This window comes from Aspergillus fijiensis (assembly GCF_003184825.1).
Source record: "Aspergillus fijiensis CBS 313.89 unplaced genomic scaffold BO72scaffold_45, whole genome shotgun sequence".
Taxonomy (NCBI): Eukaryota; Fungi; Ascomycota; class Eurotiomycetes; order Eurotiales; family Aspergillaceae; genus Aspergillus; species Aspergillus fijiensis.
Genome location: NW_024469021.1, coordinates 57,291 through 82,472, shown reverse-complemented (window position 1 = coordinate 82,472; position 25,182 = coordinate 57,291). Strand labels below are relative to the sequence as shown.

At 52.2% G+C, this 25,182-nt stretch overlaps 11 protein-coding genes across 11 annotated transcripts; 5 read left to right on the top strand and 6 right to left on the bottom strand.

Moving 5' to 3' along the window:
* Positions 1-255: 255 nt before the first annotated feature.
* On the top strand, positions 256-2,708 carry BO72DRAFT_470589 (ketopantoate reductase family protein; the record flags this gene model as incomplete). Its single annotated transcript, XM_040947038.1, has 3 exons — positions 256-411; positions 602-1,011; positions 1,070-2,708. 3 exons carry the CDS (start codon positions 256-258, stop codon positions 2,706-2,708), a joined length of 2,205 nt encoding a protein of 734 aa, XP_040798747.1.
* A 1,264-nt stretch (positions 2,709-3,972) lies between these two features.
* BO72DRAFT_346298 (DASH complex subunit HSK3 family protein) lies at positions 3,973-4,161 on the top strand (the record flags this gene model as incomplete). The annotated part of the gene is made up of 1 exon (XM_040940666.1): positions 3,973-4,161. A coding segment is annotated over one exon (189 nt), but the record flags the coding sequence as incomplete, so codon positions are not given.
* An 89-nt stretch (positions 4,162-4,250) lies between these two features.
* Positions 4,251-6,129, bottom strand: BO72DRAFT_450395 (histidine phosphatase family protein). The gene is made up of 5 exons (XM_040945247.1): positions 5,622-6,129; positions 5,158-5,421; positions 4,765-4,977; positions 4,419-4,667; positions 4,251-4,340 (listed from the first exon to the last, which is right to left on the bottom strand). Exons 1-4 carry the CDS (start codon positions 5,795-5,797, stop codon positions 4,601-4,603), a joined length of 720 nt encoding a protein of 239 aa, XP_040798745.1. The 5' UTR covers positions 5,798-6,129; the 3' UTR covers positions 4,251-4,340; positions 4,419-4,600.
* Positions 6,130-6,203: 74 nt separating this feature from the next.
* On the bottom strand, positions 6,204-8,574 carry BO72DRAFT_529888 (ATP-dependent RNA helicase SUB2; the record flags this gene model as incomplete). The annotated part of the gene is made up of 5 exons (XM_040950268.1): positions 6,204-6,509; positions 6,562-6,819; positions 6,871-7,231; positions 7,284-7,694; positions 8,328-8,574. The coding sequence occupies 5 exons, from the start codon at positions 8,572-8,574 to the stop codon at positions 6,464-6,466; spliced, it is 1,323 nt and encodes a 440-aa protein (XP_040798744.1). The 3' UTR covers positions 6,204-6,463.
* Positions 8,575-8,982: 408 nt separating this feature from the next.
* On the top strand, positions 8,983-9,833 carry BO72DRAFT_192779 (ribonuclease P Rpr2/Rpp21/SNM1 subunit). Its single transcript, XM_040939544.1, has one exon. It carries the CDS (start codon positions 9,051-9,053, stop codon positions 9,633-9,635), a length of 585 nt encoding a protein of 194 aa, XP_040798743.1. The 5' UTR covers positions 8,983-9,050; the 3' UTR covers positions 9,636-9,833.
* Positions 9,834-10,259: 426 nt separating this feature from the next.
* BO72DRAFT_192783 (uncharacterized protein) lies at positions 10,260-10,923 on the bottom strand. The gene has a single exon (XM_040939545.1). It carries the CDS (start codon positions 10,832-10,834, stop codon positions 10,439-10,441), a length of 396 nt encoding a protein of 131 aa, XP_040798742.1. The 5' UTR covers positions 10,835-10,923; the 3' UTR covers positions 10,260-10,438.
* Positions 10,894-11,591, bottom strand: BO72DRAFT_460999 (uncharacterized protein; the record flags this gene model as incomplete). Its single annotated transcript, XM_040946497.1, has 2 exons — positions 10,894-11,124; positions 11,316-11,591. The coding sequence occupies 2 exons, from the start codon at positions 11,589-11,591 to the stop codon at positions 10,894-10,896; spliced, it is 507 nt and encodes a 168-aa protein (XP_040798741.1).
* A 2,046-nt stretch (positions 11,592-13,637) lies between these two features.
* On the top strand, positions 13,638-14,540 carry BO72DRAFT_383994 (WW domain binding protein 11; the record flags this gene model as incomplete). The annotated part of the gene is made up of 1 exon (XM_040941534.1): positions 13,638-14,540. The coding sequence occupies one exon, from the start codon at positions 13,638-13,640 to the stop codon at positions 14,538-14,540; it is 903 nt and encodes a 300-aa protein (XP_040798740.1).
* Positions 14,541-15,376: 836 nt separating this feature from the next.
* nimA (serine/threonine protein kinase nimA) lies at positions 15,377-17,929 on the bottom strand. The gene is made up of 3 exons (XM_040939543.1): positions 17,701-17,929; positions 17,574-17,626; positions 15,377-17,510 (listed from the first exon to the last, which is right to left on the bottom strand). Exons 1-3 carry the CDS (start codon positions 17,750-17,752, stop codon positions 15,528-15,530), a joined length of 2,088 nt encoding a protein of 695 aa, XP_040798739.1. The 5' UTR covers positions 17,753-17,929; the 3' UTR covers positions 15,377-15,527.
* Positions 17,930-18,132: 203 nt separating this feature from the next.
* On the top strand, positions 18,133-20,765 carry BO72DRAFT_450389 (ankyrin repeat and BTB/POZ domain protein). The gene is made up of 3 exons (XM_040945246.1): positions 18,133-18,708; positions 18,803-18,888; positions 18,968-20,765. The coding sequence occupies exons 1-3, from the start codon at positions 18,475-18,477 to the stop codon at positions 20,565-20,567; spliced, it is 1,920 nt and encodes a 639-aa protein (XP_040798738.1). The 5' UTR covers positions 18,133-18,474; the 3' UTR covers positions 20,568-20,765.
* Positions 20,766-22,777: 2,012 nt separating this feature from the next.
* BO72DRAFT_470581 (uncharacterized protein) lies at positions 22,778-23,861 on the bottom strand (the record flags this gene model as incomplete). The annotated part of the gene is made up of 2 exons (XM_040947037.1): positions 22,778-23,526; positions 23,606-23,861. 2 exons carry the CDS (start codon positions 23,859-23,861, stop codon positions 22,778-22,780), a joined length of 1,005 nt encoding a protein of 334 aa, XP_040798737.1.
* Between the last annotated feature and the right edge of the window lie 1,321 nt (positions 23,862-25,182).

The window sequence follows — 25,182 nt, the reverse complement described above, 5'->3', positions numbered from 1 at the left end:
GTTAGGCGATAACTCACGGTTCCCTTTTTTTTCCACCATCTCGGCTGGTGGGAACGCTTCTTTCCAATTTTGATCGGTCACCATGGCTCCTCCACCGCGCCTGCGCGTTTTGTCAGGTTAGTCTCTCAGTCTTCGCCGGTATCAGATTCAGCCAGGACGGACGGGATCCCTCCGTCTTGTGCTCTGGATCAGCCTCACGCTGCCACCCCCTTCAATGATTTCTCTTCTCCAACTGCTTCGATCGCCAATCTCAATATGGGTCGTCGTCTAACACGAGTCTGTGTAGTCGGCAGCAACGCTATCTCAGCTTTTCTTTCCTGGAGGCTCCAGGCGTCCACCTCCTGCGACGTAACGCTAGTCTGGAAATCGGGGTTTGAGGCGGTTTCGCAATACGGAGTGTCTTTCAAGTTTGTCTCTCTGGCTATACTACACAACGCAGAAGGCCTCTAACAATTGACCAATAGGTCGAAAGCATTCGGCAATGAGAGATTCAAACCTCGTCACGGTATGTTATCTTTTCTTTTTCGTGTCTGATTACCGCAAGCGGTTGTGCTGGTCAGCTGACATCGGCCATTCTACAGTGGTACGTTCACCGGAAGAGGCGGCATCACGAGAGAATGCATATGACTATGTTATTCTTTGCGTGAAGGCCTTGCCCGATGTCTACGACCTGGCAGCAGTCATTGAATCCGTGGTTACCCCTCAACATACCTGCATTCTGCTCAATACCACCAACACCCTTGGCGTCGAATCACACCTTGAACAACGATTCCCCACGAATGTGGTCCTCTCGCTCGTTTCTGGTGTGGAGATCTCGCAGATTGGGCCCAGCGAGTTTGAGCATTTGAACTCGTCGAATATCTGGGTCGGGGCTACCAACAACAATTCGACCCTTCCATCGGCTATGCAATCCGACATGGCGGCCGCCTTGGCGATGACCTTGAGCTCCGGTCAAGTGGACTGCAAAGTGTCGAACAACATCAGACAAGAGCAATTCGAGCGTATCATAGGGTGAATATTCCGAGTTATCCTTCCTTCGAGTCTATGACACTAATCAGCCACCATCCAGGCCTATTGCGTTTTACCCAACAAGCGTCATGTTTGACAACGGAAACGTAACAGAACTCCTGCAGAAGGTCGGAGTACGGCAATTGGTTACCGATGTGATTGACGAGCTCATTGGTTTGGCCAAAGCGCATGACTGCTCTTTTCCAAGCGACTTTCCTCAGAAGACAATGGATGCGTTGGCCGCGTCTCAGTCTCCCAACACTATGTATCAGGATTTCCAGGCTCGTCGTCCTATGGAGATCGAGACGTACCTCGGATCCCCAATCAAGCTGGCAACAGAACTCAATATCCGCCTGCCCCGTATCGAAACCATCTACGCTATTTTGCACCACGTTAATACCACTAATCTAAGCAAACCTCGCGAATCGCCTACCCCGTCTGTCCAAGCTCCGCCACCCCAACCCACCCGGATGTCCTCAGCTCCCCCACCGAGGAATGGTCCTCCCATGCGCCCGCCTCCTGGAAGGTCAAGCTCTGCAATGATGATGCCCCCTCCTAGACGTGGACCACCCATGCCCGGAATGTCACGACCCCCAAGCACACAACCTCCGCCTCCTTCTGCCAGAATGCCTCCTCGTGAGCCGTCTTTGGAGGGACTGGAGGAATTCAGCCACCTAGTTGTCTATGATGACGCTGGTGAAGCTGGGCCTCCTCCCCGGAACCCTAACGGTTATCCCGACGTCCCTCCTGGTCCTGCCCACTCGCAGTCGACTGCTGACCTGTCCTTGAGAGAACGAGAGTTGGCTTTGCGGCAGCGCGAGTTGCAGCTTCGGGAACAAGAAATGAGCATGAGGCGGGGACCGCCCCGCAGGAATGCCCCCTCTAGGGCCACTTTCGATGAGGAAGACGAGGATGATTATTTCGATCCCATGGATACCAGTCTGGTCCCAAACATCGACCCGGACAATGTGGATATGCTGAGCATCACGTCGCGAAGAGCCAAGAAATTTCCGAGTGCCAGCCAAATACGCAAGAACCCTGAGCTTCTGTCCAATGGCGGCGGCGGCGGCGGTCGGTCGGGTACATTCAGCCGCTACTTTGGGGGAGGAAGAAAACGTGCCAGTGACCGCATCATGCAGGAAATTCCGGGACTCCATGATTCCCTCTTGGATAACCCCATGATGGCTTACTCGTCAAACCGATACGGCGCTGTTGATAGAAACCAGATGGCTGCAGGTTCACGTACCAACTCCATGACCACGAGTCGCATGGGCGACTATCCCCCGCACCCCTACCCACACAGTAGGAGAAACAGCCATTCGCCGGCGACTCCTTACGGTGGCCCGCCTGGTCCTCGCATGGGCCGTCCGGCCACTGCTCAGGATCAACACTTTGGCCCTCCTCATGGGCCCCCGAACGGCGGTCATCCGTCTCCTCCGGGACACATGCGGGCACCTGTTCCCAGGTATCCCCCAGGCCATGGTAATGCGGTAGGCCCGCAACAAGTTGAGCAACAAATTGGGGTGAGCAATTCGTATCCCACCAAGGGCACCCCAAAGGATAGAAGTCTGACTGGAAGTGCGAGCGCCAGCGCGGGGAGTGGTGATAGCGGCGCCAGTGCGAACCTCGATTCCGAGAATTCAGCCCACAGCAGCCAGATCAGCCTCGGCGCGCAGCAAGCTGCGGCGCCTGTCCGTTGAAAGCCAAGAAACCGTTTCCCCTACAGCCCTCCCCTTGCCGGCAGCTGAGCACGTTGAACCCTGTTGACTGTGCGCATGCTTGCCGTGTCCACTATACTTCCTCTTTCTCCGCCTGTACTGGATTGCCGTGAAGGGGAATTCATCCAGGTTGCTTTTTGCCTCTTATAAAGGATATACTTTTAATGAGAAGCTCGGCACCAAAAATAAAGAGGATTGAACCGCATCCTGTGTCATCCTCCGGTTTTGTTCAATTGTTCACATATATGCAACGGACTTAAGGATCTTCCTGAATTTCTCATTTGGTTGAGCGGGCGTTGTTGCGCACGTGTTGCTTGTGGGGGTGACCATCTCTTTCACCCACATCTCTTGCCTCAATCACCTCCGCAGCAATTCCTGATTCCCATGCTGACGGGCCTCCGCTCGAGCGATAAATACGTTTTTCTTTTTTTTACTTTTCGCAGCTATACCACGGACGTTCATTCTCCAGTACTGATCATACATTCTGCTTCTGCATGACAAATTGTTGTACACTATGCGAGTCGGCGCATGATTTTGTCGAGTTCATACATGTGGTTCCGTCGTCTTCTTGATTTTATTATCTCTGCCTGATTCTTTTCCTTATCTCATCCAAGTCAGTCTGACATGCATGCCCTCCTTTGCATTTCCTAAACATTGTCTTTTTTAATGTTCCTATGCAGCCCTGCCGTTTTATTTCATCGTGGTCTGGTTTCTGGCGCATAAAAAGAGCAGGGGGTCCATCATTTATTCGGGTGATTGCTGTGTTTGATTTGGCTGGGTTCATGTTCATGCAGAGTAATAGTGAAAGCGACCAGGCCGTCAGATGGCACGGCAACTGTTCATTTGATTAGAAAGAACCATGTCCTCAACAATGAACCAACTTCGATCGGAACAATTTATTGCAATGCTAGTCGGTGTAAGGTGTAAAGCTTTTGGGGGGATCTCCGCAGCGACGCTTGCACGTGATCCGAACCGTAGATGTCAACAAACAGCGAGCCCTCAACCTCAACCACAACTACAACCACGGACCCCGATCTCCTCGCCAGCTACCGCCTTTGCCAACACACGAGTTTCAATTTATATCGAGCGAAAAACGTAGACAGCCATGCCTCCTTCCCACCAATACACCCACAGCCAAAGCCACTCCCATCACATGCCCCGCCATTCCATCCTTCCCTCCTCGGCGGCTCCTTCCATGGGCTACGGCGGTGGCGGCAGCGGCAGCAGCAGCAGCAGCACTACCAGCATGTCCATGGCCAAAACCCGGCAGTACGCCAACCTGCACGCGCAGCTGGCGCAGCTGAACAGCCACCTCCGCGACACGGAGAACCTGGTGCGCATGACGGCCGTCCAGGCGGAGGACATGCGCTTCCTGGGGGGATATGTCGGGGCCCTGTTTATGGGGTCGGCGAAGGTGTTGGGTGAGGAGGGGATTATCAAGACTGAAGGTGGTGGTTCTGGCTCTGGCTCTGGCTCTGCTGATGCTGCTGGGGCTGGTTCTGCTGGGGCTGGGGGCGAGAGTGACAGTGAATGAGGAGTTTAGGCTTTTGGTAGAGAAAGAGAGAGGGAGGGAGGGGGTAATGCTTTGGGTTATTCTTCGGGGACAATCAATGTGGGTTTTTTTTCTCTCTTGGGATCTATGGCTCAATCTATTTGTTGGATATGTTGCTAACGGCTATTTATGTTGGAGGTTGATCCTATTGCTCTCTTTGATCGTCAATGGGGACGCTTCATTCCCCGTTGTCACCATCACCATCACCACCCATCGCCACTGCCAGTACAACGCTATCTGGCGGTCTACCAACTTTCCATCATACGCTACTTCCTACCGTGTCTGGTTCGAGGAAAGCAGGATTCGAAAATAAGGATGGGGATCAGGAGTCGACCACGAACCCTCCACCCAGGATGATTGCGGGCTCGTCGATGCTGTGGTGCTCGTAACTGTTGTTTTTTTTTTCGGGGGAGGTTAGTTCGACTGCACTTGACACAGAGCAAGAGGGACGAGAAGCAGGGGAAAAGCTGGGGCAAGAAGACCTACCTCAACGTGCCCACACCACCAGCCTCCAAAATCAACGCCGTCTCCGTCAACGGCTTGCCCGTCCACCGCATCGCAAACGCCCGCAGGATATGTCCATGCGCCACGATCAGGACATCCCCCTTGGCGGACTCGGACTCGAAACACGGGCCGTGGTATTTGGCGCGGATCTCGGCGATGAGGGCGTCGAGCCGTTTGATCACGTCTTCGGGAGATCTGGGTTCATCGCGCTCTTGTTAGCAGACACATACACACACACATACACACTGGATAATCCTTCAGCAACTCAGCATGGCCACCAATAGGAATCCCCAATCCAATCTTTCTTTCTTTCTTTCTTTCTTTCTTTCTTTCTTTTTTGTTTTCCACTAAGGCACAAGCGGGGACAGAACATACTCTCCCCCGGGACACCCATCGCGCCAAATATCCCAGCTCCCTTCCCCGTTCCGCGCCCGCAATTCCCGGATCTGCTGGCTCGTCAACCCCTCGTAGTCGCCGTAGTCCCACTCGCGCACCGCCTCCGTCACCTCCACCCGCGCCTCCGTGCGGATCGGCTCCTCCGCCTCGGGCTTGCGCGCCGCCGTCCACGGCAGCCGCTCCTTGCACCCGATCTCGAGCAGTTCGAGCGTCCGTTGCGCGCGGGCTCGCGGCGAGACGTATCTATTCTCCCCACCTCGCCCACGGGGGTTCCGTGTTAGTCTTGTCTTTCATGACTTTGTGTGTGTGGGTGCGGGTATACTCGCTGCGCAACGCACAGTATCGTGGAGGTTTGGAATCCGGATGTCCCGGAAACAAACAGCGACAACAACACAACACTTCTGCGTGCACGGTTGGAGAAACTGGGAAGGGGGAAAACATACACATGGACGACCTTCCGCGGCGCGATCAATCGGTCATTCCCCACCAGGGCCTTGCCGGTGGCTTTGATGCGTTTCTCCCCGTTCGCGGTGAGGGGCAGGTCGGTGGTGCCCGTGTGGCGGCCGTTGAGGGACCATTCGGTCTCGCCGTGGCGGATGATGAAGCACCGGGGGCTCATGGTTTCGAACTGAGGGGAGAGGGGATTTGAGTGAAAGGGGGGGAGGGGGAGAGAAAGAGAGAGAGAGAGAGTGTGTGTGTATGGAAAAAAGGCAAGTCAGATGAGGAAAGGCACGGAATATAATCAATCACTTCAAACTCACTCTCGTGTTCTCTGTAATTCAAGTGGGGGGAGTACCAGGAGCAGGAGGGGCCGTTTCCTCGTGTTGCGTCATTATTTCCATGAATCACAGGGGCAGGCGGGCGGGCTTATCGATAACTCACTCGCCCAAGGTCAATTACCTTAAGGAGCACTGGCGGAGATTCTTCTTGCTTATCAGAAAGAGGCTTCCGAGTTGTTGCGTCGATGTTACGTTATTGAACGACTCATAAGACGCGCCGATCTACTGATCTACGTGCTGGAACTTCCCACTCAAACATACATTGATAATACAGCTGTCATGCTAAAAGGCACTGGTATCCGGTAGTTGCTTGCTTATGACTCAGTATGCTTTTCTGCCTAGATGTCTCTGGTGTTTCCCGGCATAATCCAACCAGTGCCTCGCCGGAGAGCGAGGAAAATGTAACCGAACCATCACGCCAAAAGGAAATAATAAAAACTAACGACGAGATATAAAGGAAATAGCTTGATCGTATTCAACGGCCCGTGGCTTCAACCACCACTGGTCTAAGCCATGTAGGTGCTGGAGTCAACACCGCCCTCGGGGTATTCGCTAAAAGTCCTTGTTAGTCTATATTGCAAGGATAGATGGATTAAGAACTTACGGAAGGGCAACTTCGAAGCGCTTCTCAATGTCCTTGAGAACCTTCTCGTCGTCCTCGGTGCTGACAAAGGAGATGGACAGACCCTTCGTACCGAAACGACCAGCACGACCGACACGGTGGAGATAGGAGTCGGCATCACCGGGCAAATCGTAGTTGATAGCGAGGTTGATACGCTCAATATCGATACCACGACCGAAAACGTCAGTCGCGACACAGATACGCTTGTTGAACTCCTTGAACTCTTTGTAGCGTTTGATACTACAGAATGTTAGTAACCTTCCCCCTGATCTCCTGCTGAGGCGGACTTACCGCTCCTCCTGGCTCACTCCGGAGTGAACTGCGATACTGGGGAAGTTGCACTCGCGCAACAGCTTGTCGAGCTCTTGAGCACGGAGCGTGCTCTTGACGAAGATAATAACCTGGTTGAACTCCAAGCTATCCAAAAGGTCGTTCAGCTTACGGTTCTTCTCCGCCTCGCTGAGCTTGATGTAGTATTGCTGAAGACCGTGAAGAGTGAGCTTGGTGTCATCGTCGACGTAGACCTCGAGAGGGTTGCGCATGAACTTCTTGCAGACGGGCCGGATCTCCTGAGAGAGGGTGGCACTGAACATCATAACCTGCTTATCGGCGGGGGTAGCACGGAAGATCTCCTGGACATCACGGCGCATGTCTATGACGTATGATTAGCATGCATACGGATCACAGGATGAAACAGAACTCACCAATCTGGTCAAGCATCTTGTCACACTCGTCAAGAACGAAAGCCTTGACATTGCGCAGAGACAGCTTCTTATCGCGGACCAAAGCGTTCAGACGACCGGGAGTACCGACGACAATGTTGGGGTAAGACTCCTTGTTCGCCAGAACCTCGAGATCCTTCTGGATGGGAGTACCACCGTAGAAGACGGCGGTGCGGACGTCGGGAAGGTACTTGCTGAAACGAGCATACTCGTTCTTGATCTGGTAGGCCAACTCACGGGTGTGGCACATAACGAGGATCGAGCACTCTCCCGGAACAGGCTCCAGCTGGTGCAATGTGGTGAGGACGAAGACTGCGGTCTTACCGAGACCAGACTTGGCCTGGCACAGAACATCGACGTTCAAGATGGCGGTGGGAATGCAAACTTGCTGGACTGTGATAGGCGAGACCGTATGTTAGACTTGTACTCGATGTATGAGACTTGAAATGAAAGTAAAGCAATCCGTGTCGCAAGTCCGTCCATCCCCGAGGTATCGAGATAAATGATGACACGTTAATCTGACAACCCCAGCACAAAACACGACAAAGAAGAGTCTCGAGGGAGCAATGGATCGATGATTTTAATCACCAGCGATACAGACTCCAATTCCAAGAGCTCTCTGCAGGCGGCAAGAGGACGAGTATCATGTGAAAACAGTGAAGAAGCGATGCGGCTCCTTTCAACACATCCACTCGAATAGTAATATCAAGTGGTCACAGGCGAGATAAGGACCCGAGAATCTTGCTGAACACGGCCTTGCCGTAATTTGCCAAGCAAAGGAGAGCAACAAGCGGAAGCTTAGATTGCTCTCTACTCTTGCAAGCAGGGTTGGGCTCGTCTTTTTGATGACCCGAAACACGCATCATCCTCATGCCGCCCACAAGCTCGAACGAAATATGTATGCCCGGAAGCGACTATGGAACTCTTTTCCTTCCCGCGGAGATGGACGGACGGACGGACGTTGAAACTTGGAGCAATGGAGGGAGGTTTTGGTTTTTTGGGAAAGAATACGTATGATGGACTAACCCTCCGATGGATGTTCGAAACCGCAGTCGGTGATGGCACGCAAAAGCTCTTCCTTCAGCAGGAAGTCACGGAAACCGGTCGAGTGGATACCGACATAGCTGCCCTTCTTGTCGGAGCGGCCGCCAGAAACAGTCAGATCGCCCTTCTTGGCCTCTCCATTGGCGGCAGGAGCAGCGGTGGTCGCGGCCGCGTCGGTGGTGGGAAGCTCCTCGTCGGAGTAGTCAATGAGATCCTCCTCGTGAGACATGTTGATGGTTTGTGGTGAGATAAAAGGTGGTCTAGATGGGGAAAACTCTGTCTGTTGGAGCGCGTTGCTTTTACCAAGGCAGAGAAGCCTAAGTCCGATGTGGTCGAAAAAGCGGGGTTGAACCGGTGGAAATAGGTAGATCTATGTTCTGAGTAGTACGTGAGATGCCCTCGCTGATGCTGTGAGATAGATTGAGGGTGATGGCAGGTTGATTGGCGCGAAGGAAGGCGATGGAGATGGAGGGAAGGACATTCGCCGCGCGAAGGGATGGAGCGGCTGAGCCTAGACAGCTCGATCACGTGAAGAAGTCAATTAGTCATGGTTGGTCCGGGGCCCGGCGACCGCTTTCGGTTAGCTTATCATGGATCCATAGTGAAGGAAAGCTTCCTCATCCACTATTATTCTCTCCACATCCTCCAGTACGACTGTTGTCAACACAATCATTGAACACGTCTGGTTCCCGGCCAATCATCGCAATGGTAAAAGGGAAGTCCAAAGGCAAAAAAGATTCTGCAGGAGGTGTCAACAGCCATATACGCGCGCGCATTGACTATCTATACAAAGCGGCTACTTTCCTGCAAGCCCAGTCCAGCGCTCGTCATGTCGGCGACGCCACAGATGAGACAGAAGACCAGAAGCCAAGTGTCTCGACACGTATAGTGCCACTCATTTCTCCCTCTGGAGATTCTGCGAGCGAGACCACGGCCCTGGATGGGCAGAACGCGGCGACAGGCCAGTTACCTCAGCTTTCTCGGAACTACCTGTCGCAAATGCGCGGCGTATCTCTGAAAACGCAACTTCGCCTACCGGTTGACATGAAGAGATCTTTCTGCAAGCGATGTGATACGCTTCTACTTCCTGGAGTAACTTGTACGCGCGAAAAGAGGAATCCCAGCCGCGGCCGCAGAAAGCCATGGGCTGAACTCTTGGTCATTCGTTGCTCTACTTGCGGGACAGAGAAGCGTTTCCCTCAAACAGAGAAGCGCAGCAAGAAGCTGACTGATCGTCGGCAAGAACAAGGGCAAGAGAAGCAAGACAATGAGAACAGTGTAGGCTCTTAAAGATACTACCCACGCTACAAGGATGTTCATCGAAGCCGTTGTTTCGTATTGCTTCCAATCAGCATATGATCGTTGAAAGATCTTGCAGGATAGCCCTTAAGAGCTATGGCAGAACGTCGCCGGTTTTTAGCCAGGCTCAATCCTCGGGATCTCGCCGAATCTTTCGCCGTGAGCCGTCATGCCTGCTGTATCGGTACAACTGGCATACATTGAGTCATATACATTGAGCAGAGTTTCTTTGCTTGGCTCTAACAGAAGTGCTCCGGCCAACACGACATGAAGGGATTTGCAAATAACACCATTACCTGCAATCGTCCCTCACAGCACCGGCTTTCTCGGGTCTTGCAAGTCGCAGTGCTAATCATCTGCCGGGTTCATTCTGACCGAGGCATTAAAATTACATGTGCCTATATTTCACCGACACCAGTGGAAAAGGTCCATTGATGTAGGGTGCCACCGCACGGTGGGTTCCAGAGCTAAAAGCGAAGACAATATGAAAATCAAAAGACGTCATGTAAAATAAATATAAATGCATACCGGGGAATCGCATCATGATGGAACAGACAGCCGGGTCATCAGATTCGTGGATTTCGTGGATTGGGAGGCGTGAATCATAAATCAGGAGACAAGCTCCAGTGGTAGCCAAGTAAAAAGTAGAGTTCATATGCCAATAACGCCATGCTTGTTCCTGTCAAGCTCGATCATCCCGAATTCAAAATCGCCGCGTGGCGAACGTCCAAATCTCTAGTCAATAGTCCTCTCCGAATACATAACCAAAAGAGAAACTAATTCCTCCCATAGACTCATGGTTCAACCATGATTGGAATCAAAGTAAGCATATAGAACGCTGTGCTAGTTGTGCAAAGTTGTAAAGTCATTTCATTGAGTCCGTGAGGACAATATCGGTTTATGATTTGCAGTTTTTTGTGGCGATGCGCGAGGGTGGGCGCTAAAAAGTTTAAATGTCGATGTCTCCGGGCTGTCGTTGGAGTTTTCTCAGGTTTGAGAGGCTTCTTGGCAAGATTGCCCCGGAGGTTTGCAGTTAATTGAACGATTTCTCTCGTGGCTACTGAAGCGCAAAGGATTAGAGGAGTGAGTATGGTGGGAAAAGGACTGTCCCTCGGCCGTCTGAAAAGGAAATAGGGTAGATGAAGGGGATGACGACAAATAGGTGCCATAGGCGAAAAGCGGCGTTTCATAGACCGGGATGTAGAAGAAGATGGTACTATTTGAAGCGAATAGGGTAGTTTGGCGTGTCTCAATGCCTCCGACGGGCAGCTTGGTCCAGGCGTTGGTCAAGACCTTCTATGCGGCCACGGTATGCTTTCACAATTTCTCTTATGTGACCGATCTTGGCAAGCTCGGTTTCCAGCTCATCTATGGAGGCCAGAATGGAACGTGTGCGGGCGATTTCAGCATCGGCATTGCGTACAACATTTCCAGCACGATCGTAGCTGTTCTGAATTGATAGCTGCATTTGTTCCTCGAGCTATTGCAAATTAGCAACCGAGATGTTTGAGAGCTATTAGGATATATGCGCGCATGTGTAGCACGTAACGTCTTCCACCACCTGCAGATTGTATTCAGGCGGCAGGAAAGCGAGTGCAAACTGGTCACCCGAGGGGAAGGAGAGATGCTCAAACATGCATGATTGCACAGTGTAGGGGTTGTCAAACATACATAGTCAATGCGACTCCGAATTTGTTGCTGTAAGGCATCCAGCTGCTGCGAAAGCGCTCGTAAACTCAAAGGGTCCAGAAGCAAACGACCCTGACTGCTGGCGGCACTGGCGGCGCGCGAACTGGAATTGCTGGTGCGTCCGGTCCCCCTGCCTCTGGAAATGCCATTGGCGCCATGGCTGCCTTGAAGTGCAATTTGTTGTTGCTGTCTTAGGATCTGGATCTCGGAGGAGGTAAGGCCAAGCGAAGTGTCGGGAATCGATGCTGATACGGACATTTGGTCCCGGCAGAGACATGCTCCTACCGCGACAATGTTTTAGGAAGCGCCAGTTGATCTCGTAGTGTGAATATAGAACGGACCGCAGTTCATGATGAGAACCGGAGTAGGTAAGGGAAAAGACCACGAAGGAGCGTAGTGGCTGAAGCTTAGAGAACGGTGCGGCTGCGAAACGAGGTAGTGGGTAGGCGCGGCGAGGGAAATCACCTGCTGGGTAGAGGGAATTTGGCCGAGAGCAGGTCAATGGTGGTGAAGTATGCCTCTGCCCCAGGGCGGCCTAATTGCTCCTTGAGCGTCCTACGGTGTCATTGGAGGCCACCGAAGGGAGCTGGGTAGGGGAAGAGATCAGCCTACTAATATGTAGGCGGCAAAGAAAAAGGAACGAAGAATAGCGGCCCTCGTGAGTCGGTCGGGGGGTTACACTGGGAGGAGACCGACGGCGAACTGGGTCTGATCTCCACGAAGTCAAGGCTAACGCAAGTTCTTTCAAGGGAAGGGGAAAGGGATTAGCCCCAAGTGACCAATTTGTGTAGGGCGACAGAAGGGAAGAGGATGATGAAGAGTGTCGGTGATCGTGGTGGTCGCCGGCGTCCAGGCAGAGTAAGGAGGGGTGAGGGGAGAGCGCGACAGAACGGATGGCAGCAACCGACGTGCACGCAAATTGTTACAATCAATGCGTATAAAGAAGGAGACAAGGCCAGGCTTGATGCTTCAAAAAGGTCGATCGAGTGGCTATCCTTGCCTTCATTTAGGTTCCGTTCTTCAGGAGAGGACCGTGTGATTAAGGCTGAAAACAGGATGCGATCCGGCCGCCGGTGGTATAACCGTCTAGGAGTATAGGAACGGACAGCTGCTTGTTAGCAGACTTGGGGGAGTACGAGGAGAGAGAGTTCTCTGGGACGACACAACGATTTACAACGGTAAGATTCTTTTTCGGTTAGGAGACAGAAGCTCTGGATCTAGCCAGAGTCGTCCTCCCTTGGTAGTAAACGAAGCAGTAAAGCAAAACTTGGAATGCGATTGCGAAGGCTGCTCATTCATTATTGTGAGAATGAGAGATGAAGCCCGCCCGCCGCTCCGGAGGCTTCCCAATTGGGCAACCGTCATGTCGCCCGCCCGCAATTTCCATCGGTTCGTTCCTTCAACCTTGAACGCTCCTCTACTCCGTACTCCGTACTTCTACTTCTCTAGCTTCTTACTTCTTCATAATCATCTTTTGCTGTCACCGTCTGCTGCTCTTCTGCATACAATCCAATTTCCATTAATTTCTCTCCCACCTTAATCTCTAGCCGCCTCGAATCCGTTCACCTACCGACCCTGATCTGCCGTTCAACCCTCTCTCTCACCAACCAAGGCGCCCAGATTGCCGCACCCTGCGCTTCTCCAGCCGCCATCAACCTCACTACCTTGCGACCTCCCTTCAAATCGAACGGGCCATCTTCAACCCACTCGCTTACTCAATCTAAATTCAACAGCCATCGCACGCTGCCCAACCTGTGAGGCTAGAACGGTGCGCCCGCGCGACGTTCATTGGTCTTAGCCAAGATTCCGCAGCTACATCTGCGGCTTCGCGAATCCGCTACTCCCGTGGTTAGGCTTGCTCATGCAGCCTTTTTTTTGTCATCAGCCTGTGAGCAATCTTCAATCCCCCCCCCCTCTTTTTTCTATGCCATTCTGGGCTGCTGCAGGAAGCTCTTGCTCTTTCTGCTCTTTCCCTTCTGGCCACGCACATTCCGGAGTTTGTCATACATACACACATATGCATACGTTCTCTTATGCTCCCCCGGCCCAGCCCGCGCCTTTCCCCCCTCTACTGCCAGCGCAGGATTATCGGCGACCTGTATCGTTGTGACAATGGCTAATTGATTATGTATCCTGCTCAATAGACTGAGCGAATCCGAGTTCACCCCACGTCTAGCCAGCTGCACACAGACTCAAGCCCCCCCCCAACTCGAGACTTGAGTTCAAGTCGAGTCAGTGCCTGCATACTATCAGCGGAATTCAGGCTCATCTTCGCAGATCTAATAATCAGAAAAAAAAATCACAATGCCGAAAGATAAAGAGCGCACCATGAACCCTGCCGCGGCGCAGCGGAAACTAGATAAGCAGAAGAGCCTGAAGAAGGGCAAGGCCGAAGCGTTGGCCCGCCGGAATGAGAAACTAGCCCGTCGCAACCCGGAGCGCATCCAGCGCCAGATTGATGAGATCAAGTCCATAGAGGCATCGGGACAAAAGCTGCGGCCACGTGATCAACAGTTGCTCGAAGCCCTCGAACGAGATCATCGCGCGGTGCTCAAGGCTCGAGAAGCACTGGGAGATAAGGCTCCCAAATTTGCGAGCTTCGGGTCTAGAAGCGGCGGAGACCGCGACGGTGACGATGGAAGCGTTTTAGGGAAGCGCAGGAGGGATGGTGGTGGTGGTGGCGGCGCCGGGCGCTTTGGACGGCATGATCGGGATAGTGAGAGTAGCGACGAGACAGATGAGGAGGTGCGAAGGATACCCATGCCTCGGGATACACCCCCGCCGATTCCGCGCCAGTTCCAGAGAAGACCAGGCGGCGACCAGGCCCAGGGTACACGAGGACCACATGCTCTTCCTGCAAAACCCCCCGTTGTCGAAGCTAAGGCAGTCTATGAGGCTAAGCCGCAGATCAGAGACCTGCGACAGGAGGCCATCAACAAATTCATTCCCGCTGCCGTCAGAGCTAAGCAGGATTCTATACGAGGGCAGGGTAAGCTCTTGGAGCCGGAAGAGATGGACCGGCTAGAGCAAGCAGGTTACAAGGCAGAAATGGGCCCAGCAGGGGTAGCAAAGGCAGCAGAGGCCGTAGGTCAACCAGAAACGACAGACGACGACGCCCAAAGGCGAATGCTTGAAGAGGAGGAAAGGAGGTTCAACCAGGAGCTTCGATCTGTTCAAATCGAAGAAGTTGAAGATGAGGAGGCATAGATCCTAATGAATCAAGATTAATGAATATCCAGGACTATTATTTCGGGGCCAAAGGGGATTAACTATACGGAGGAGGGGATGGGAAGAGGACTGTTGATCAGTCAGCGCCTTATCCATGTACCCGTATTTCGCTCTCTCTCTCTTTTCCTTTACCAAAAGTCGTAACTCTAGTTCTTGGGGTTCGTACGTTGAAGGATACTGGAACCGTAGATCACAGATTTATTGATCATCCAATCTAGTGCAGGACCGTGTGAACGAGAAACAGAATGTGTGTGTATGTATGTACAACTCCCTTTGAGAGCAAATTTCCGAAAGTACCACAGAGCCCAAGGATCACCAGATCAACACCAACCGTAGAGCACCACAAATGCATAGAGGAAAGAGATAGGAAATGTACAGGTATCAAACGAGTGTACTGACTTTTCGGGATGTGCATCGCAGAGAAGTCGAAAGGGGGAAATCGAGGGGGATGGGGCAATGTCATGGCATGGAGAATGTAACCAGAAACCACCAGACGAGCTGGATATGGACAGATGCAGTCACTATCTGTACAGTGTGCAATGTGAGTGGGGGGAAAGAGACAAAGATTTGGGGGGAGGGGAAAGGGGACATTTTGAGGGGATTGAGGGACTTCGTCACGGCATTAGAAACAAAGGAAAGTAGAGGGTGTTGCGTCTTCATATGACGATCAAGCTTTGAAAGTCAAGATGCAGCGCACCAAAAAATGCATCATCGAAGCTTTCACCATGTCTCGCACGGTCAAACTCCGGTTCGAGAATATTCAATCCACCCAAGCCGTATAACTCCGAAGTATGTCTTGAATTATTAAATGGTATATTGACGATGAGGCGTCAACAGTAGATACCCAAAAAGGCGTGTATGTCATAAGAGTAACCGGGTCAACCGGCGGAACTGAAAGACAAGATTGCTGACACTCAATGCGTATGGGCCGTGTCAAGGCATGGCGTTATCCTTGTGCGATAGTAGCTACCTCAAATTGCGAATGATTTTTCTTCCCCGGACCAAGAATGGGCTGGGCATCTCGTCTTTTTCGGGATCCCACACGGCCGGGGGGTCTCGCGCACTGGATTTCAAGCCCCGGGAGTCGCTGGCACATCGCTTGATCTCATCAACGGGACGGCCACCCGCGCGCGCCTGCGCCAGTTCAACCAACGTCCTTCCCCCCATGTTGCGCTGCATCACGGCCTTGTACATGTCCTCACCGCCGTTGTTGGTTTTGGAGGGCAGTTGCTTGACGCCAGACTTGCGTGTGGGTGAGCCAGCATCGGCAGCCAGATTCGCTGAAGATGGGATTTTGGACAAACGCCGATGAGGTGACCGGGGCTTGCTCTCTCTAGGAAGCATGTCAGAGAGGCCACCTGACACCTGTGGTAGTCTGGAAGCGTTGGTGGGGAAGATAGGCGGTTGAGTGCTTAGCTTCTGCATGAATGCAGCCGTGTTTTGTCGCAGGAGTGGTCGTGAAGGGGCTTTGAACGGGTCTGGCTTGACCTTGGGGCGAGTTGGGGAGGGCAGATCGGGAATATCGTCCTCATCATCGGAGTACGCTAAGGTGGGTTCCCACTTCGCTCGCTGTCTGTCGGCTTCGGCGAAAATGTTCTTGCCGGAGTGTGTTCCAGATGTGCGACGGGGAGACAAGGAAAGCGATGCAATTGAGATGGGTGAGGGCTCGGCCATTTGGACATCCATTGGTGACTCGACCACGGTCTTCGATCGAGTCAATGGGGTGCGTGTTTCCTTCCGCGGGGCCTTGCTAGGAGCGGGAGATTCGAGCGACAATTGGGTGATATCGGCGCTCGGTGGGTTACTGGCATCCTCATTGCTGCTGGATGGCTGGGATTGTTGGCTGTTTGACCGGGAATTGCTATCCTCCTTGAAAGCACCGCTCTTCTTTTGCTTCTCGATCTCTAGTGCAACCCTTTCCTGAACCTCGAAGTCGAATCGCTTTCGGAGTTTTTCCAGTTCATTCTGCACCTGACGGTCGATCTCTAGCCGAGCCTTGACTTCCCACTCTCGTCTGACGGTATTTTCCAACTCAGCCTTCATCTGTTGCTTTTCTCTGTCCAATTTAGTGTATGCTTGTTCCACCTCTCTAGCCTTCTGAGCGGCAGTCTCTTCACGCTTTCGCAAAGTCTTTTCAAGGTCGGCAACTTCCTTCTCTCTCCGCATCAGGCGGATGATGGGAAGGTTGATCAGCGCTGCAGTATCGGGGCGATGGTCCGGGTTGACGCGCAAGCAGCTTGCAATAACATTTTTCAGCTCGGGTGAGTAGAAATCAGGCAGGGGAGCAAATTTGCCCTCGCGTATTCTCTGAATGAGTTGGATGTGGGTTCTGGCGTTGAAAGGCGGCTCTTTCTGGCACAGCTCATACATGATGCAGCCGACAGCCCAGATATCAGATCGCAATGTGTAGGGTTCCGCCGCACAGATTTCGGGTGACATGTAGAATGGGGTACCGACGTAGGTAGATGCGAAGTCTTGAGAGTTCATCAGCTTCGAGAGACCGAAGTCACCGAGCTTGACAGTGTTGTCGCTGCCAAGAAAGATGTTTTCTGGTTTGAGATCGCGATGAAGGATGGTCATCTGAGCCTGCTTCCCTTTGAGACCAGACTGCTTAGGAGCAGGGCCTAGAATACTTCCAGCTTCGAGAGGATCAGAACCGTAGTGGCAGCGGTACAACGCCGTCGCCAATTGGGACAAAATGCGCCACACGAATTCTTCCTCTGCAAATTTGTTCGTCTTTTTCAGGTTCTTGATGATCATGCTGAGATCCCCACCACCACAGTATTCCATGTAAAGGTAAAGGTCCTGGCTCGCTTTGAGGTGTTCGCGATGGTAGTAGGCGACGATGTTCGGGTGTCGAAGAGAGCTTAAAATATTGAATTCGGCTGTCAGCTGTTCTCGTTCCTTTTGCGACATCTTGATGTAGTTGATTTCCTTGCGACAGAGTATCTACAACAAAGGTGATTGTAAGCTTAAAAGGGTCCAATGCATGAATGACGGCGGGATCCTTACAAAGCCGTCTGCCTTTCGTCGCACTTTGCGAATGATTCCAAAGGAACCGCAACCTAAGCATTCGTGATCAGTAAGTTGATGTCCGAAGCTAACTTGCATGCCTAGATGGAACCCTGGTGTCTCATACCAATCTTTTCAAGCACCTCATACTTGTCTGCCTCCGCTAACGCAATTGCCATTGTGGCTGCTGGGAGGAAAGACCGCAGGCAAGAATCTGAAGTATAAGGCGAAGGTCGGGAAGAAGTGGCGAGCGGATGAAATCGAGTAGCCTATGGCATTTATGAGTCGATAGCGTGTGACTGAGACCTGCTGGGTTAGTATGGAGCGATGTTGGGTGGGAACATGTGGTTGCGTTGTAGATTTAAAGAAGTAGGTATGCAACGGGGACGGAAGTGCTGAATGTTTAGGTGCAGACTGTTGCTGAGCAACGGCTGCGGGCCACGACTCTTGCCTGGTTACAGCAGGCGGTGGGGATACCGGGCGGTGAAGCGGGTCATTGATCATCATCATCGTTCCGTCAGTGGTTTGGGACGTCAGAAACGGCTCACAATGCTGCATGGGACAAGATAAACATCGAAAGCTTGCTCGCTTGAACCTGCAAGACACCCTATGGTAAGTGGGGTTATCAACAAGATCAAGCGTACTGAGTAGAGGGAGAATCAGAAAGATGCAAGGGGACAAGGAAGTTCTTTCAATCCCCTTGGTCCCCTTTGGGCAGGGGCTGTCTCGCTCAGGGAGGCTCTTTTCTCACGTGACCCGAGCTTATCGATAAGACGGGGGATCCAAATGTTGCCCCCGTTTGGGGTCGTCTCCCCCGCCGTCCTCCGCAACAAATACCTGCATATCTTGAAGAAGAATTGCTTGCATCTCATCTACCCCGCCAATCTCCTACCCTGGCACAATGGATGAACCGAAGGTCCTCCGGAAGGACCAGCTGGAGATAAGTTTGCACAATGAGAAAAAGCTTATCAAGGAGGGGACAATCAAGGACGACAACCCTCTTGACCTTAGCGAACCCTTCCGGGAGCTCTGCAATGCTTGTCGTAAGGGGGATTTGAAAGTTTGTCAGGAGAAAATCACGGAAGGAGTCAATATCAATGCCCGCGATCCATACGATTACACCCCTTTGATCCTGGTAAGTCTGCCTTGAATGACCATCAGGCCATTAGCCAGGTTCGGCGTGGCGAGTCGGCGTTGCCGTGCAGCAGTAACCAGTATCCGTGCAAAAGGCAAGTCTCTGTGGCCACTACGAGGTCGCTCAGCTGCTGCTCGAGTCCGGAGCTTTATGCGAACGGGACACTTTCCAGGGAGAAAGGTATGCACCTTGTCATTTGTGTCACTTTCGATGTCCAGTATTTATTAGTCAGCCCACGATGTTAACTCCAGTATGGTAGATGTTTGTATAACGCCCTCAATGATCGGATACGGAACCTGCTCCTGGAATACGACTATTCGAAGTCGACAGATCCTCTGCAGCCTCTTGCAGCTCACATCACGTCACTTCTTACTCGCGAAAGCCCTGCGACAGCGGATATTGTTGTAACAGCAGGCGATGAGTCCCTCCATTTACACAAGTTTATCTTGGCCGCACGATCTCCCTATTTCCGCAACAAATTGGCCACTGCCCCGGACACGTTGACATGGAGGCTCCCTAGCACAATGCCTCCAGAAGCATTCGGGACAGCGATTAAATACCTCTATTTTGGCGAAGCCCCGCGCGACATCCGGAGTGGCCCGGGGACCGGGTTCACCGAGTCCGAGGTCTTTTCCAACATCGATAAGATTGCCAAGCATTTGGAAATCAATACGCTTTTGGATAGTATATTGGACAGCGGAGATAGAAGGCTCGCTCGACAAAGACGGACGCTTGAGGTGGCCAAAGGGCGAGACCAACTGGAGGAGTGGTTCCGGGCGAATGTACTCCAGCACAAGGTGACTGTGGAAATCTCACGAGCGGATGAAGTCAAATGGGACAGAGACAACATCCTATTTGCGGACGTCTTGCTCCGCGCAGACGAGGACCTTGATGATGTGGACGAGCATATTGGCACCAACGGTCATTCTACCACTTCGCGCGTCCAGAAGAGCACGCTATTCCCCTGCCACCGGGCCATGCTCCTACGCTCTGAGTTCTTCCACACCATGTTTACCTCCCCCTTTCGCGAGGCGCACATGAAGGACCATCTCAACATTATCCCGGTCGATTGCTCCCCGGACGTCCTCGAGATTGTGCTCACCTTTCTCTACACGGAGCGCGCAGACTTTCCGCTCGACATCGCCGTCGACGTTCTGTTCGCCGCGGATATGCTCTTCATCGAGAAGCTGAAGACGAAGGCCGCTGTTGTAATCAGCACCCTGGGCAGCGGCAACATGTCGCAGGCCGAGGCCGCCCGCACGCGCGGCACTATGGAAGAGGACGACCTCGACATCTACGCCATTATCCGCGCCGCCTGGCTGACGCGCGTCCAGCGCCTCGAAGAGTTCGCCGCCCGTTACCTCGCCTACCGGCTGGAAGCTCATATCGACTCCCCCGAGTTCTCGGAGTTGATTCAGGAGTCTGCTGCCCGCATTCAAGGTCGTCAGGAGACCGACTCCATTGAGCTGCTCGACGACATCCGGTTCTATCTCGGCGAGCGCTTCCGGCTCCGCTTCGACGACGCCGGCATTGACGAGATGATGGAGGAAGAAGCGCGACAGCAATCCGTCGCACAAGCTCAGAATACCACCACGGAGACAGAGGGTGATGAAGAGAATGGTATCGTTGTAGACAAGGTTGTCGAGGGGATGGAGGCACTGGACCTCTCTAGCACCAGGAACGGAACTCCACACCCAACCCCAGCCATGGATAAAGACACGGATCAAGAACAACAACCCGTCATCCGTACGCTGGACGGTGAGGTCGTTGTGGACGAATTCGATCAGGATGCGCTCAACTATCAGATTCTCATGGACAAGCTTGATAGAATCTTGGAGGCTCTGGACCTTGATGCTTGAGTTGACAAGACCGTTTTGTTTCTCGCAATTCCTTCCGGGTATGCGGGATGATGATTGATGACTACTGAATTACATATATACACCGGGAACTGCTACCTATATACATGAACAGCTCGGGGGATTCGCCTTTGCATAGTAAGGTAGGTCAACTCTATACAAGGAGATAGATTGGTAGAAATCATACAGCGATAGAAAGAAGCACTTCCTTTGGTATTGAACTGTGACCACTACAATCTTGAGGATAAATGCTACGGGACCCAGGAGCCCCCCCAAATGTGAAATCTATACATGCCTGGAGTGAAGGCTTAGAAATCGGTTTACACCGTAAACCTTCTGCACCCAATCCACTCCATTAAGGCGTTTCGCCCCCAAGAAAAAAGTGAAGTACGTAGGAGCATGACTATAGTTAGACGACAATAGCTCGCTAACCTACAGTACAATACATCGTCCATCACAAGAACCAGCCACAACCACAACCACAGCCCATCCTCCATCCCGCGGCCAAGCAAAACACATGCAAAACCACGCACAACCCATCCATGATAATTCCGTCCCATCCCCGATCTCTCTCTCTCTCTCTCTGGCCCTAGAAAACATAACTTATGACATACGACCCATGACATAGGACCACTCCCCATAGGGGATAGCCGAAACCAACCCAACCGTTCTCAAATCATAAGATCCCCCAACAATGGCGACAAGACTCCCTCCCCTGACCGCTGACCGCCCTCCCAGACAGACACCACAACATCGCATCCCATCCCAACCCTCAATAAGAATCCTTTGTCCAAAGCGAAATGGCACGGTAAGCAAGCCCCAGGGATAAGGATCCCACAGCCACAGCCACCAAAGACAACGAAACAAAACAAAACAAAAAAGAAAAGAATAAGCCCTCCCCCCCCCAAAAAACATACAGTACAGTACAGTACAAGGCGCAATGTACATCCCGCCTACCTCAGGCCACCTCCACTTTCCTGCTTAGCCGAATATTGACTTTCGATGTCTCCGACTAAGGTTTGCGGGTACGGTTACGTCCGACTCGGATGGAAGGAAGAAAAGAAAAACGTCTGACCACGGAGGGTGCTTACCGGGACGGTGATGATGGCTGATGGCTAATGGGGGAGGGAGGGAGGGAGATGTGAGATGTGACTGTGGGTGACGGAGTTGCGTCCCGAGCCGCCGCCGAGGAGGCTGGGTGCTCTTTGTTTGGGACAGTGCTCTGTACATGTAATAAGGATTAGGAGTCATAAGGTGGGCGGTTACAACGGTTCTGGGACTGCCCATCGGGTTCCATTGAGCTCATGGAGGGCAGGCAGGGTAGAGCGGTTTGCTCGGGAGGAGAAGAGGAGGGGAGCTGAGGTCAATGCCTGAGTTAACTTTGGGTTATGAGAGAAAAAGTGACAACTCACAACAAAGAGGGGGTCTCATCCCTACTAGTAATCCCATAGGTATACACTGCGCTTGATTCCGGCGTCAACTCTCTTTATTCCTCTTAGAGACTTCCGTTAAGTTACCGGACGTCCAGTTGCATACACCCTCTACGGCAGACAAAAAGTCATCTTTGAGATCTTCATGATATTGAATATTGATATCTTTTGTTCACAAGGTGGTCATGTCACATCATTGGATACAAAGGAAATGAGACGACACAAGGAAAAACATAACACAACAAAATAAACCCATCAAAAACAAATAAGAAAAGAGAAACTAGAGTCATGGGACTCCAGCTTCTGTTCACCATATTCGTTCCCTGCAACAACCTCTAGCTGTCACGGAACAACGACTATGGTGTGTTTCTCCCCAAACCCGTCATCCACAAGCGATGCCTGCTCCTTTCGCATGATAATAAACAAGAATGGTGTTGGGCGGGGTGATGAGGTCCAAAAAAAAATCAATCAAATATACACAGGGTGAGAAAGAGAAGAAAAATATGTATGGAGACCTCTTTTTGGTGATACACCGTAGCTCCCCGCCCTCCTAAGCTTTTTGCACAAAAAACAGAGATTTTTGTTCGACGCAAAGAAGCAGAAAGAAGATAAAATGGTATATATGAACATGCAAAGCAGAAGGGTATCATCAGAAGAAGCAATGCAGAGCAAAAGAAGTGTCGCTGGGAGTCATGGGTGTTTGGGGGAAATCCTGGAGAGAAGAAACAATTTCCTCTCTCATGGCTTTTGTGCCTTTTCTCGGTTTACCGGTGAATGGTATGTTTATACCATGGCGGTGGCAACGGGCCGGCCGGTATGACAGCCACGTTCGTGGCGCTTCATGTTGCTCCGCACGCTGAAGGCTTTACCACAACCCGCGTGGGTGCAGCGGAAGGGCTTCTCTCCGGTGTGGCTGTGGGAGTGGATGCGGAGACTGGAAGGTCTCGAGAAGGCCTTGTGGCACGTTCTGCAGATGTATCGGTCGTGGTTCTGCTGGTAGGGGGTCGTGCTGGAGGGAGGGAAGTAGTGGTGATGCTGCCAGGCCGGGGTGACAGGGGAGATCATCTGTTGGTGTGCGGCGGTTGGCAGAGGAGCAGTGGAGGGAGGCACGCTGCTGGACGGCTGGTAGGTGGACGATGAGGAGGTCGGTCTCTGGTAGTAGATGGCCGAGGAAGCCGAGGGCTCAATGGGAGAGGAGTAAGAAGCGACGCTCGGGGCGGGAGAGACGTAAGGCGCGGCGGAGACAGGAGCCACGGAGCCCTGGCTAGAGATGGAAGACCGATCCGATGGACTGGGGAGTCTCGCCGGCGCCTGGGTGTATGGCTCTGCGCGGTTCACGGCGGCACCGTCACTGACGGCGGAGATCGACGAGGTGGGAGAGTGGCTGACGCTGTTGAACCCAGAACCAGGACGCAATGGAGGCGTAGGTGGCAGGCCGATTTGGGGGCCATTGGCCTTCATCGCATCCAAGGGTTGCGAGGGAAGGCGGGTGTCCAGCTCGCGCTGAACTGGAGGAGTAACTCTTGCACGCTCTGCATTGCGACGGTCAGCACTGACCGAGTTGATGGTCCAAAATGGGCCGATTTAAAAATTATGGGGGGGTTGCCATACTAGCTGCATGCATGGAGGCACCATCTGCGCCTTCGAGTAGGGTCGAGATAGAAGGGAGAGAGCATTTGGGGGGCATTTCCTCGACCGGCGGGGAAGGAGGGGCGCGGGAGTAAGAGACCGGCACGGAAGCGAAGTATGAGTCCGGTGCGCGCTTATACAAAGCCACGCGAGGCGCAGGGGGGCTGTAAGAGGCTCTTGACATCCTCATTGCGAGGGGATCTGGTCCCGGTTGAGTGATAAGGCTGGCGAGATCCATGATGGGCGACGGTGAGGATCGTTGTACTAGATGAGAGTAGTTGGTGGTGGTGGTGGTGGTGGTAGTGGTAGTGGTGGACAACTGTTGGTCTTGGTGAAGTTCAAGGCTGGAACGGGAAGGAGGAGAAAAGGTAAGTGGTTATTTCTCTTGAGCTTCAAGAAAAGGCGGCTACCCAGAGTTCATATATGAAGAAGCCTGGGGGGAACTGATGGAACGGGGTATAAGAGATCCAATCTAAGAAACAATCCAGGCACGGTAGTCGAGACAGGGTGGGGGTGGATATGAGAACCAGGAGGAGGAACTGGTTTATAGACCCAGAGCGATGGTGGAGATGCAGGGTTGACAATCATGGAATTATTTTCGAGAAAAAAAAATTGATTTTGTTTTTTGTTTTTCTTTTGGCTTTTTTTTTCTTTTTTTTTCTTTTCTTTTTTATCGGGGAGGAAAGGATGGAGATGGGGGGGAGGAGGAGGGGGAGATGGGGAGGTGGAGGGAAGTGGAGGGAAAGTGGAGGGGATGTGGGAGGAAAGGTGGACTTCCATCCTAGTCAAGAATGAAAAAAATAATACTAGGTATTTTATTAAAAACTGCACATCAATCAAATGTTAATTATAGCGCTGGTAAACTCCGGCCGTAGCGTTAGACGACGAGTGGAACCACAAAGAGAGTTAGAAAGGAAGAGAGCGAGCGAGAGAGAGAGAAAGACAGTGTGTGCGTTGAAGATGGAGCCGAGAAACTGAAAAGAAGGAGAAAAGCGGGAGAGGCCGCCGCCGCGAACCTCCCCTATTTGGATTTATTCATTGAAAATAATGCAACTCAACTGAAAGGATAGAGAAACAAATAATAAAATAGCAAAAAATTTGTGCCTGGCCAGGGACAGAACACTCAGTCCTACACACATACGCGCGCACACACACACACACAATCATGTAACTACATAGACTACCGACACAAAGTATAATTTACTATAGGCTACATTCCTTATTTTCCCGCGCTTCGCTGCTGCTGCTGCTGCTGCTGCTAATGCTGCTTACAACCACTTAACTGTAACAGTACGTACATCAATTTCCCCCCGAAAGCCCGCAGTGGCCACTGACTAACTACCTAGTACTCTAGCCACAAGGAAAATCCATCGTCGGTCATCCTCGATTCGCTTCGACAAGGGCTGATACCACCGTCTCAAAGCTTAATTAATGACCACTGACCCGGTACGGAGTACACGCGATGACTTGCGCTGATGGTTCTCCGGTCCCTTCGTTTAATTATTTTGGCCGCGTCTGATTCGATAAGCGACGTAATAAATTCCGAGGGGAAAAATCGC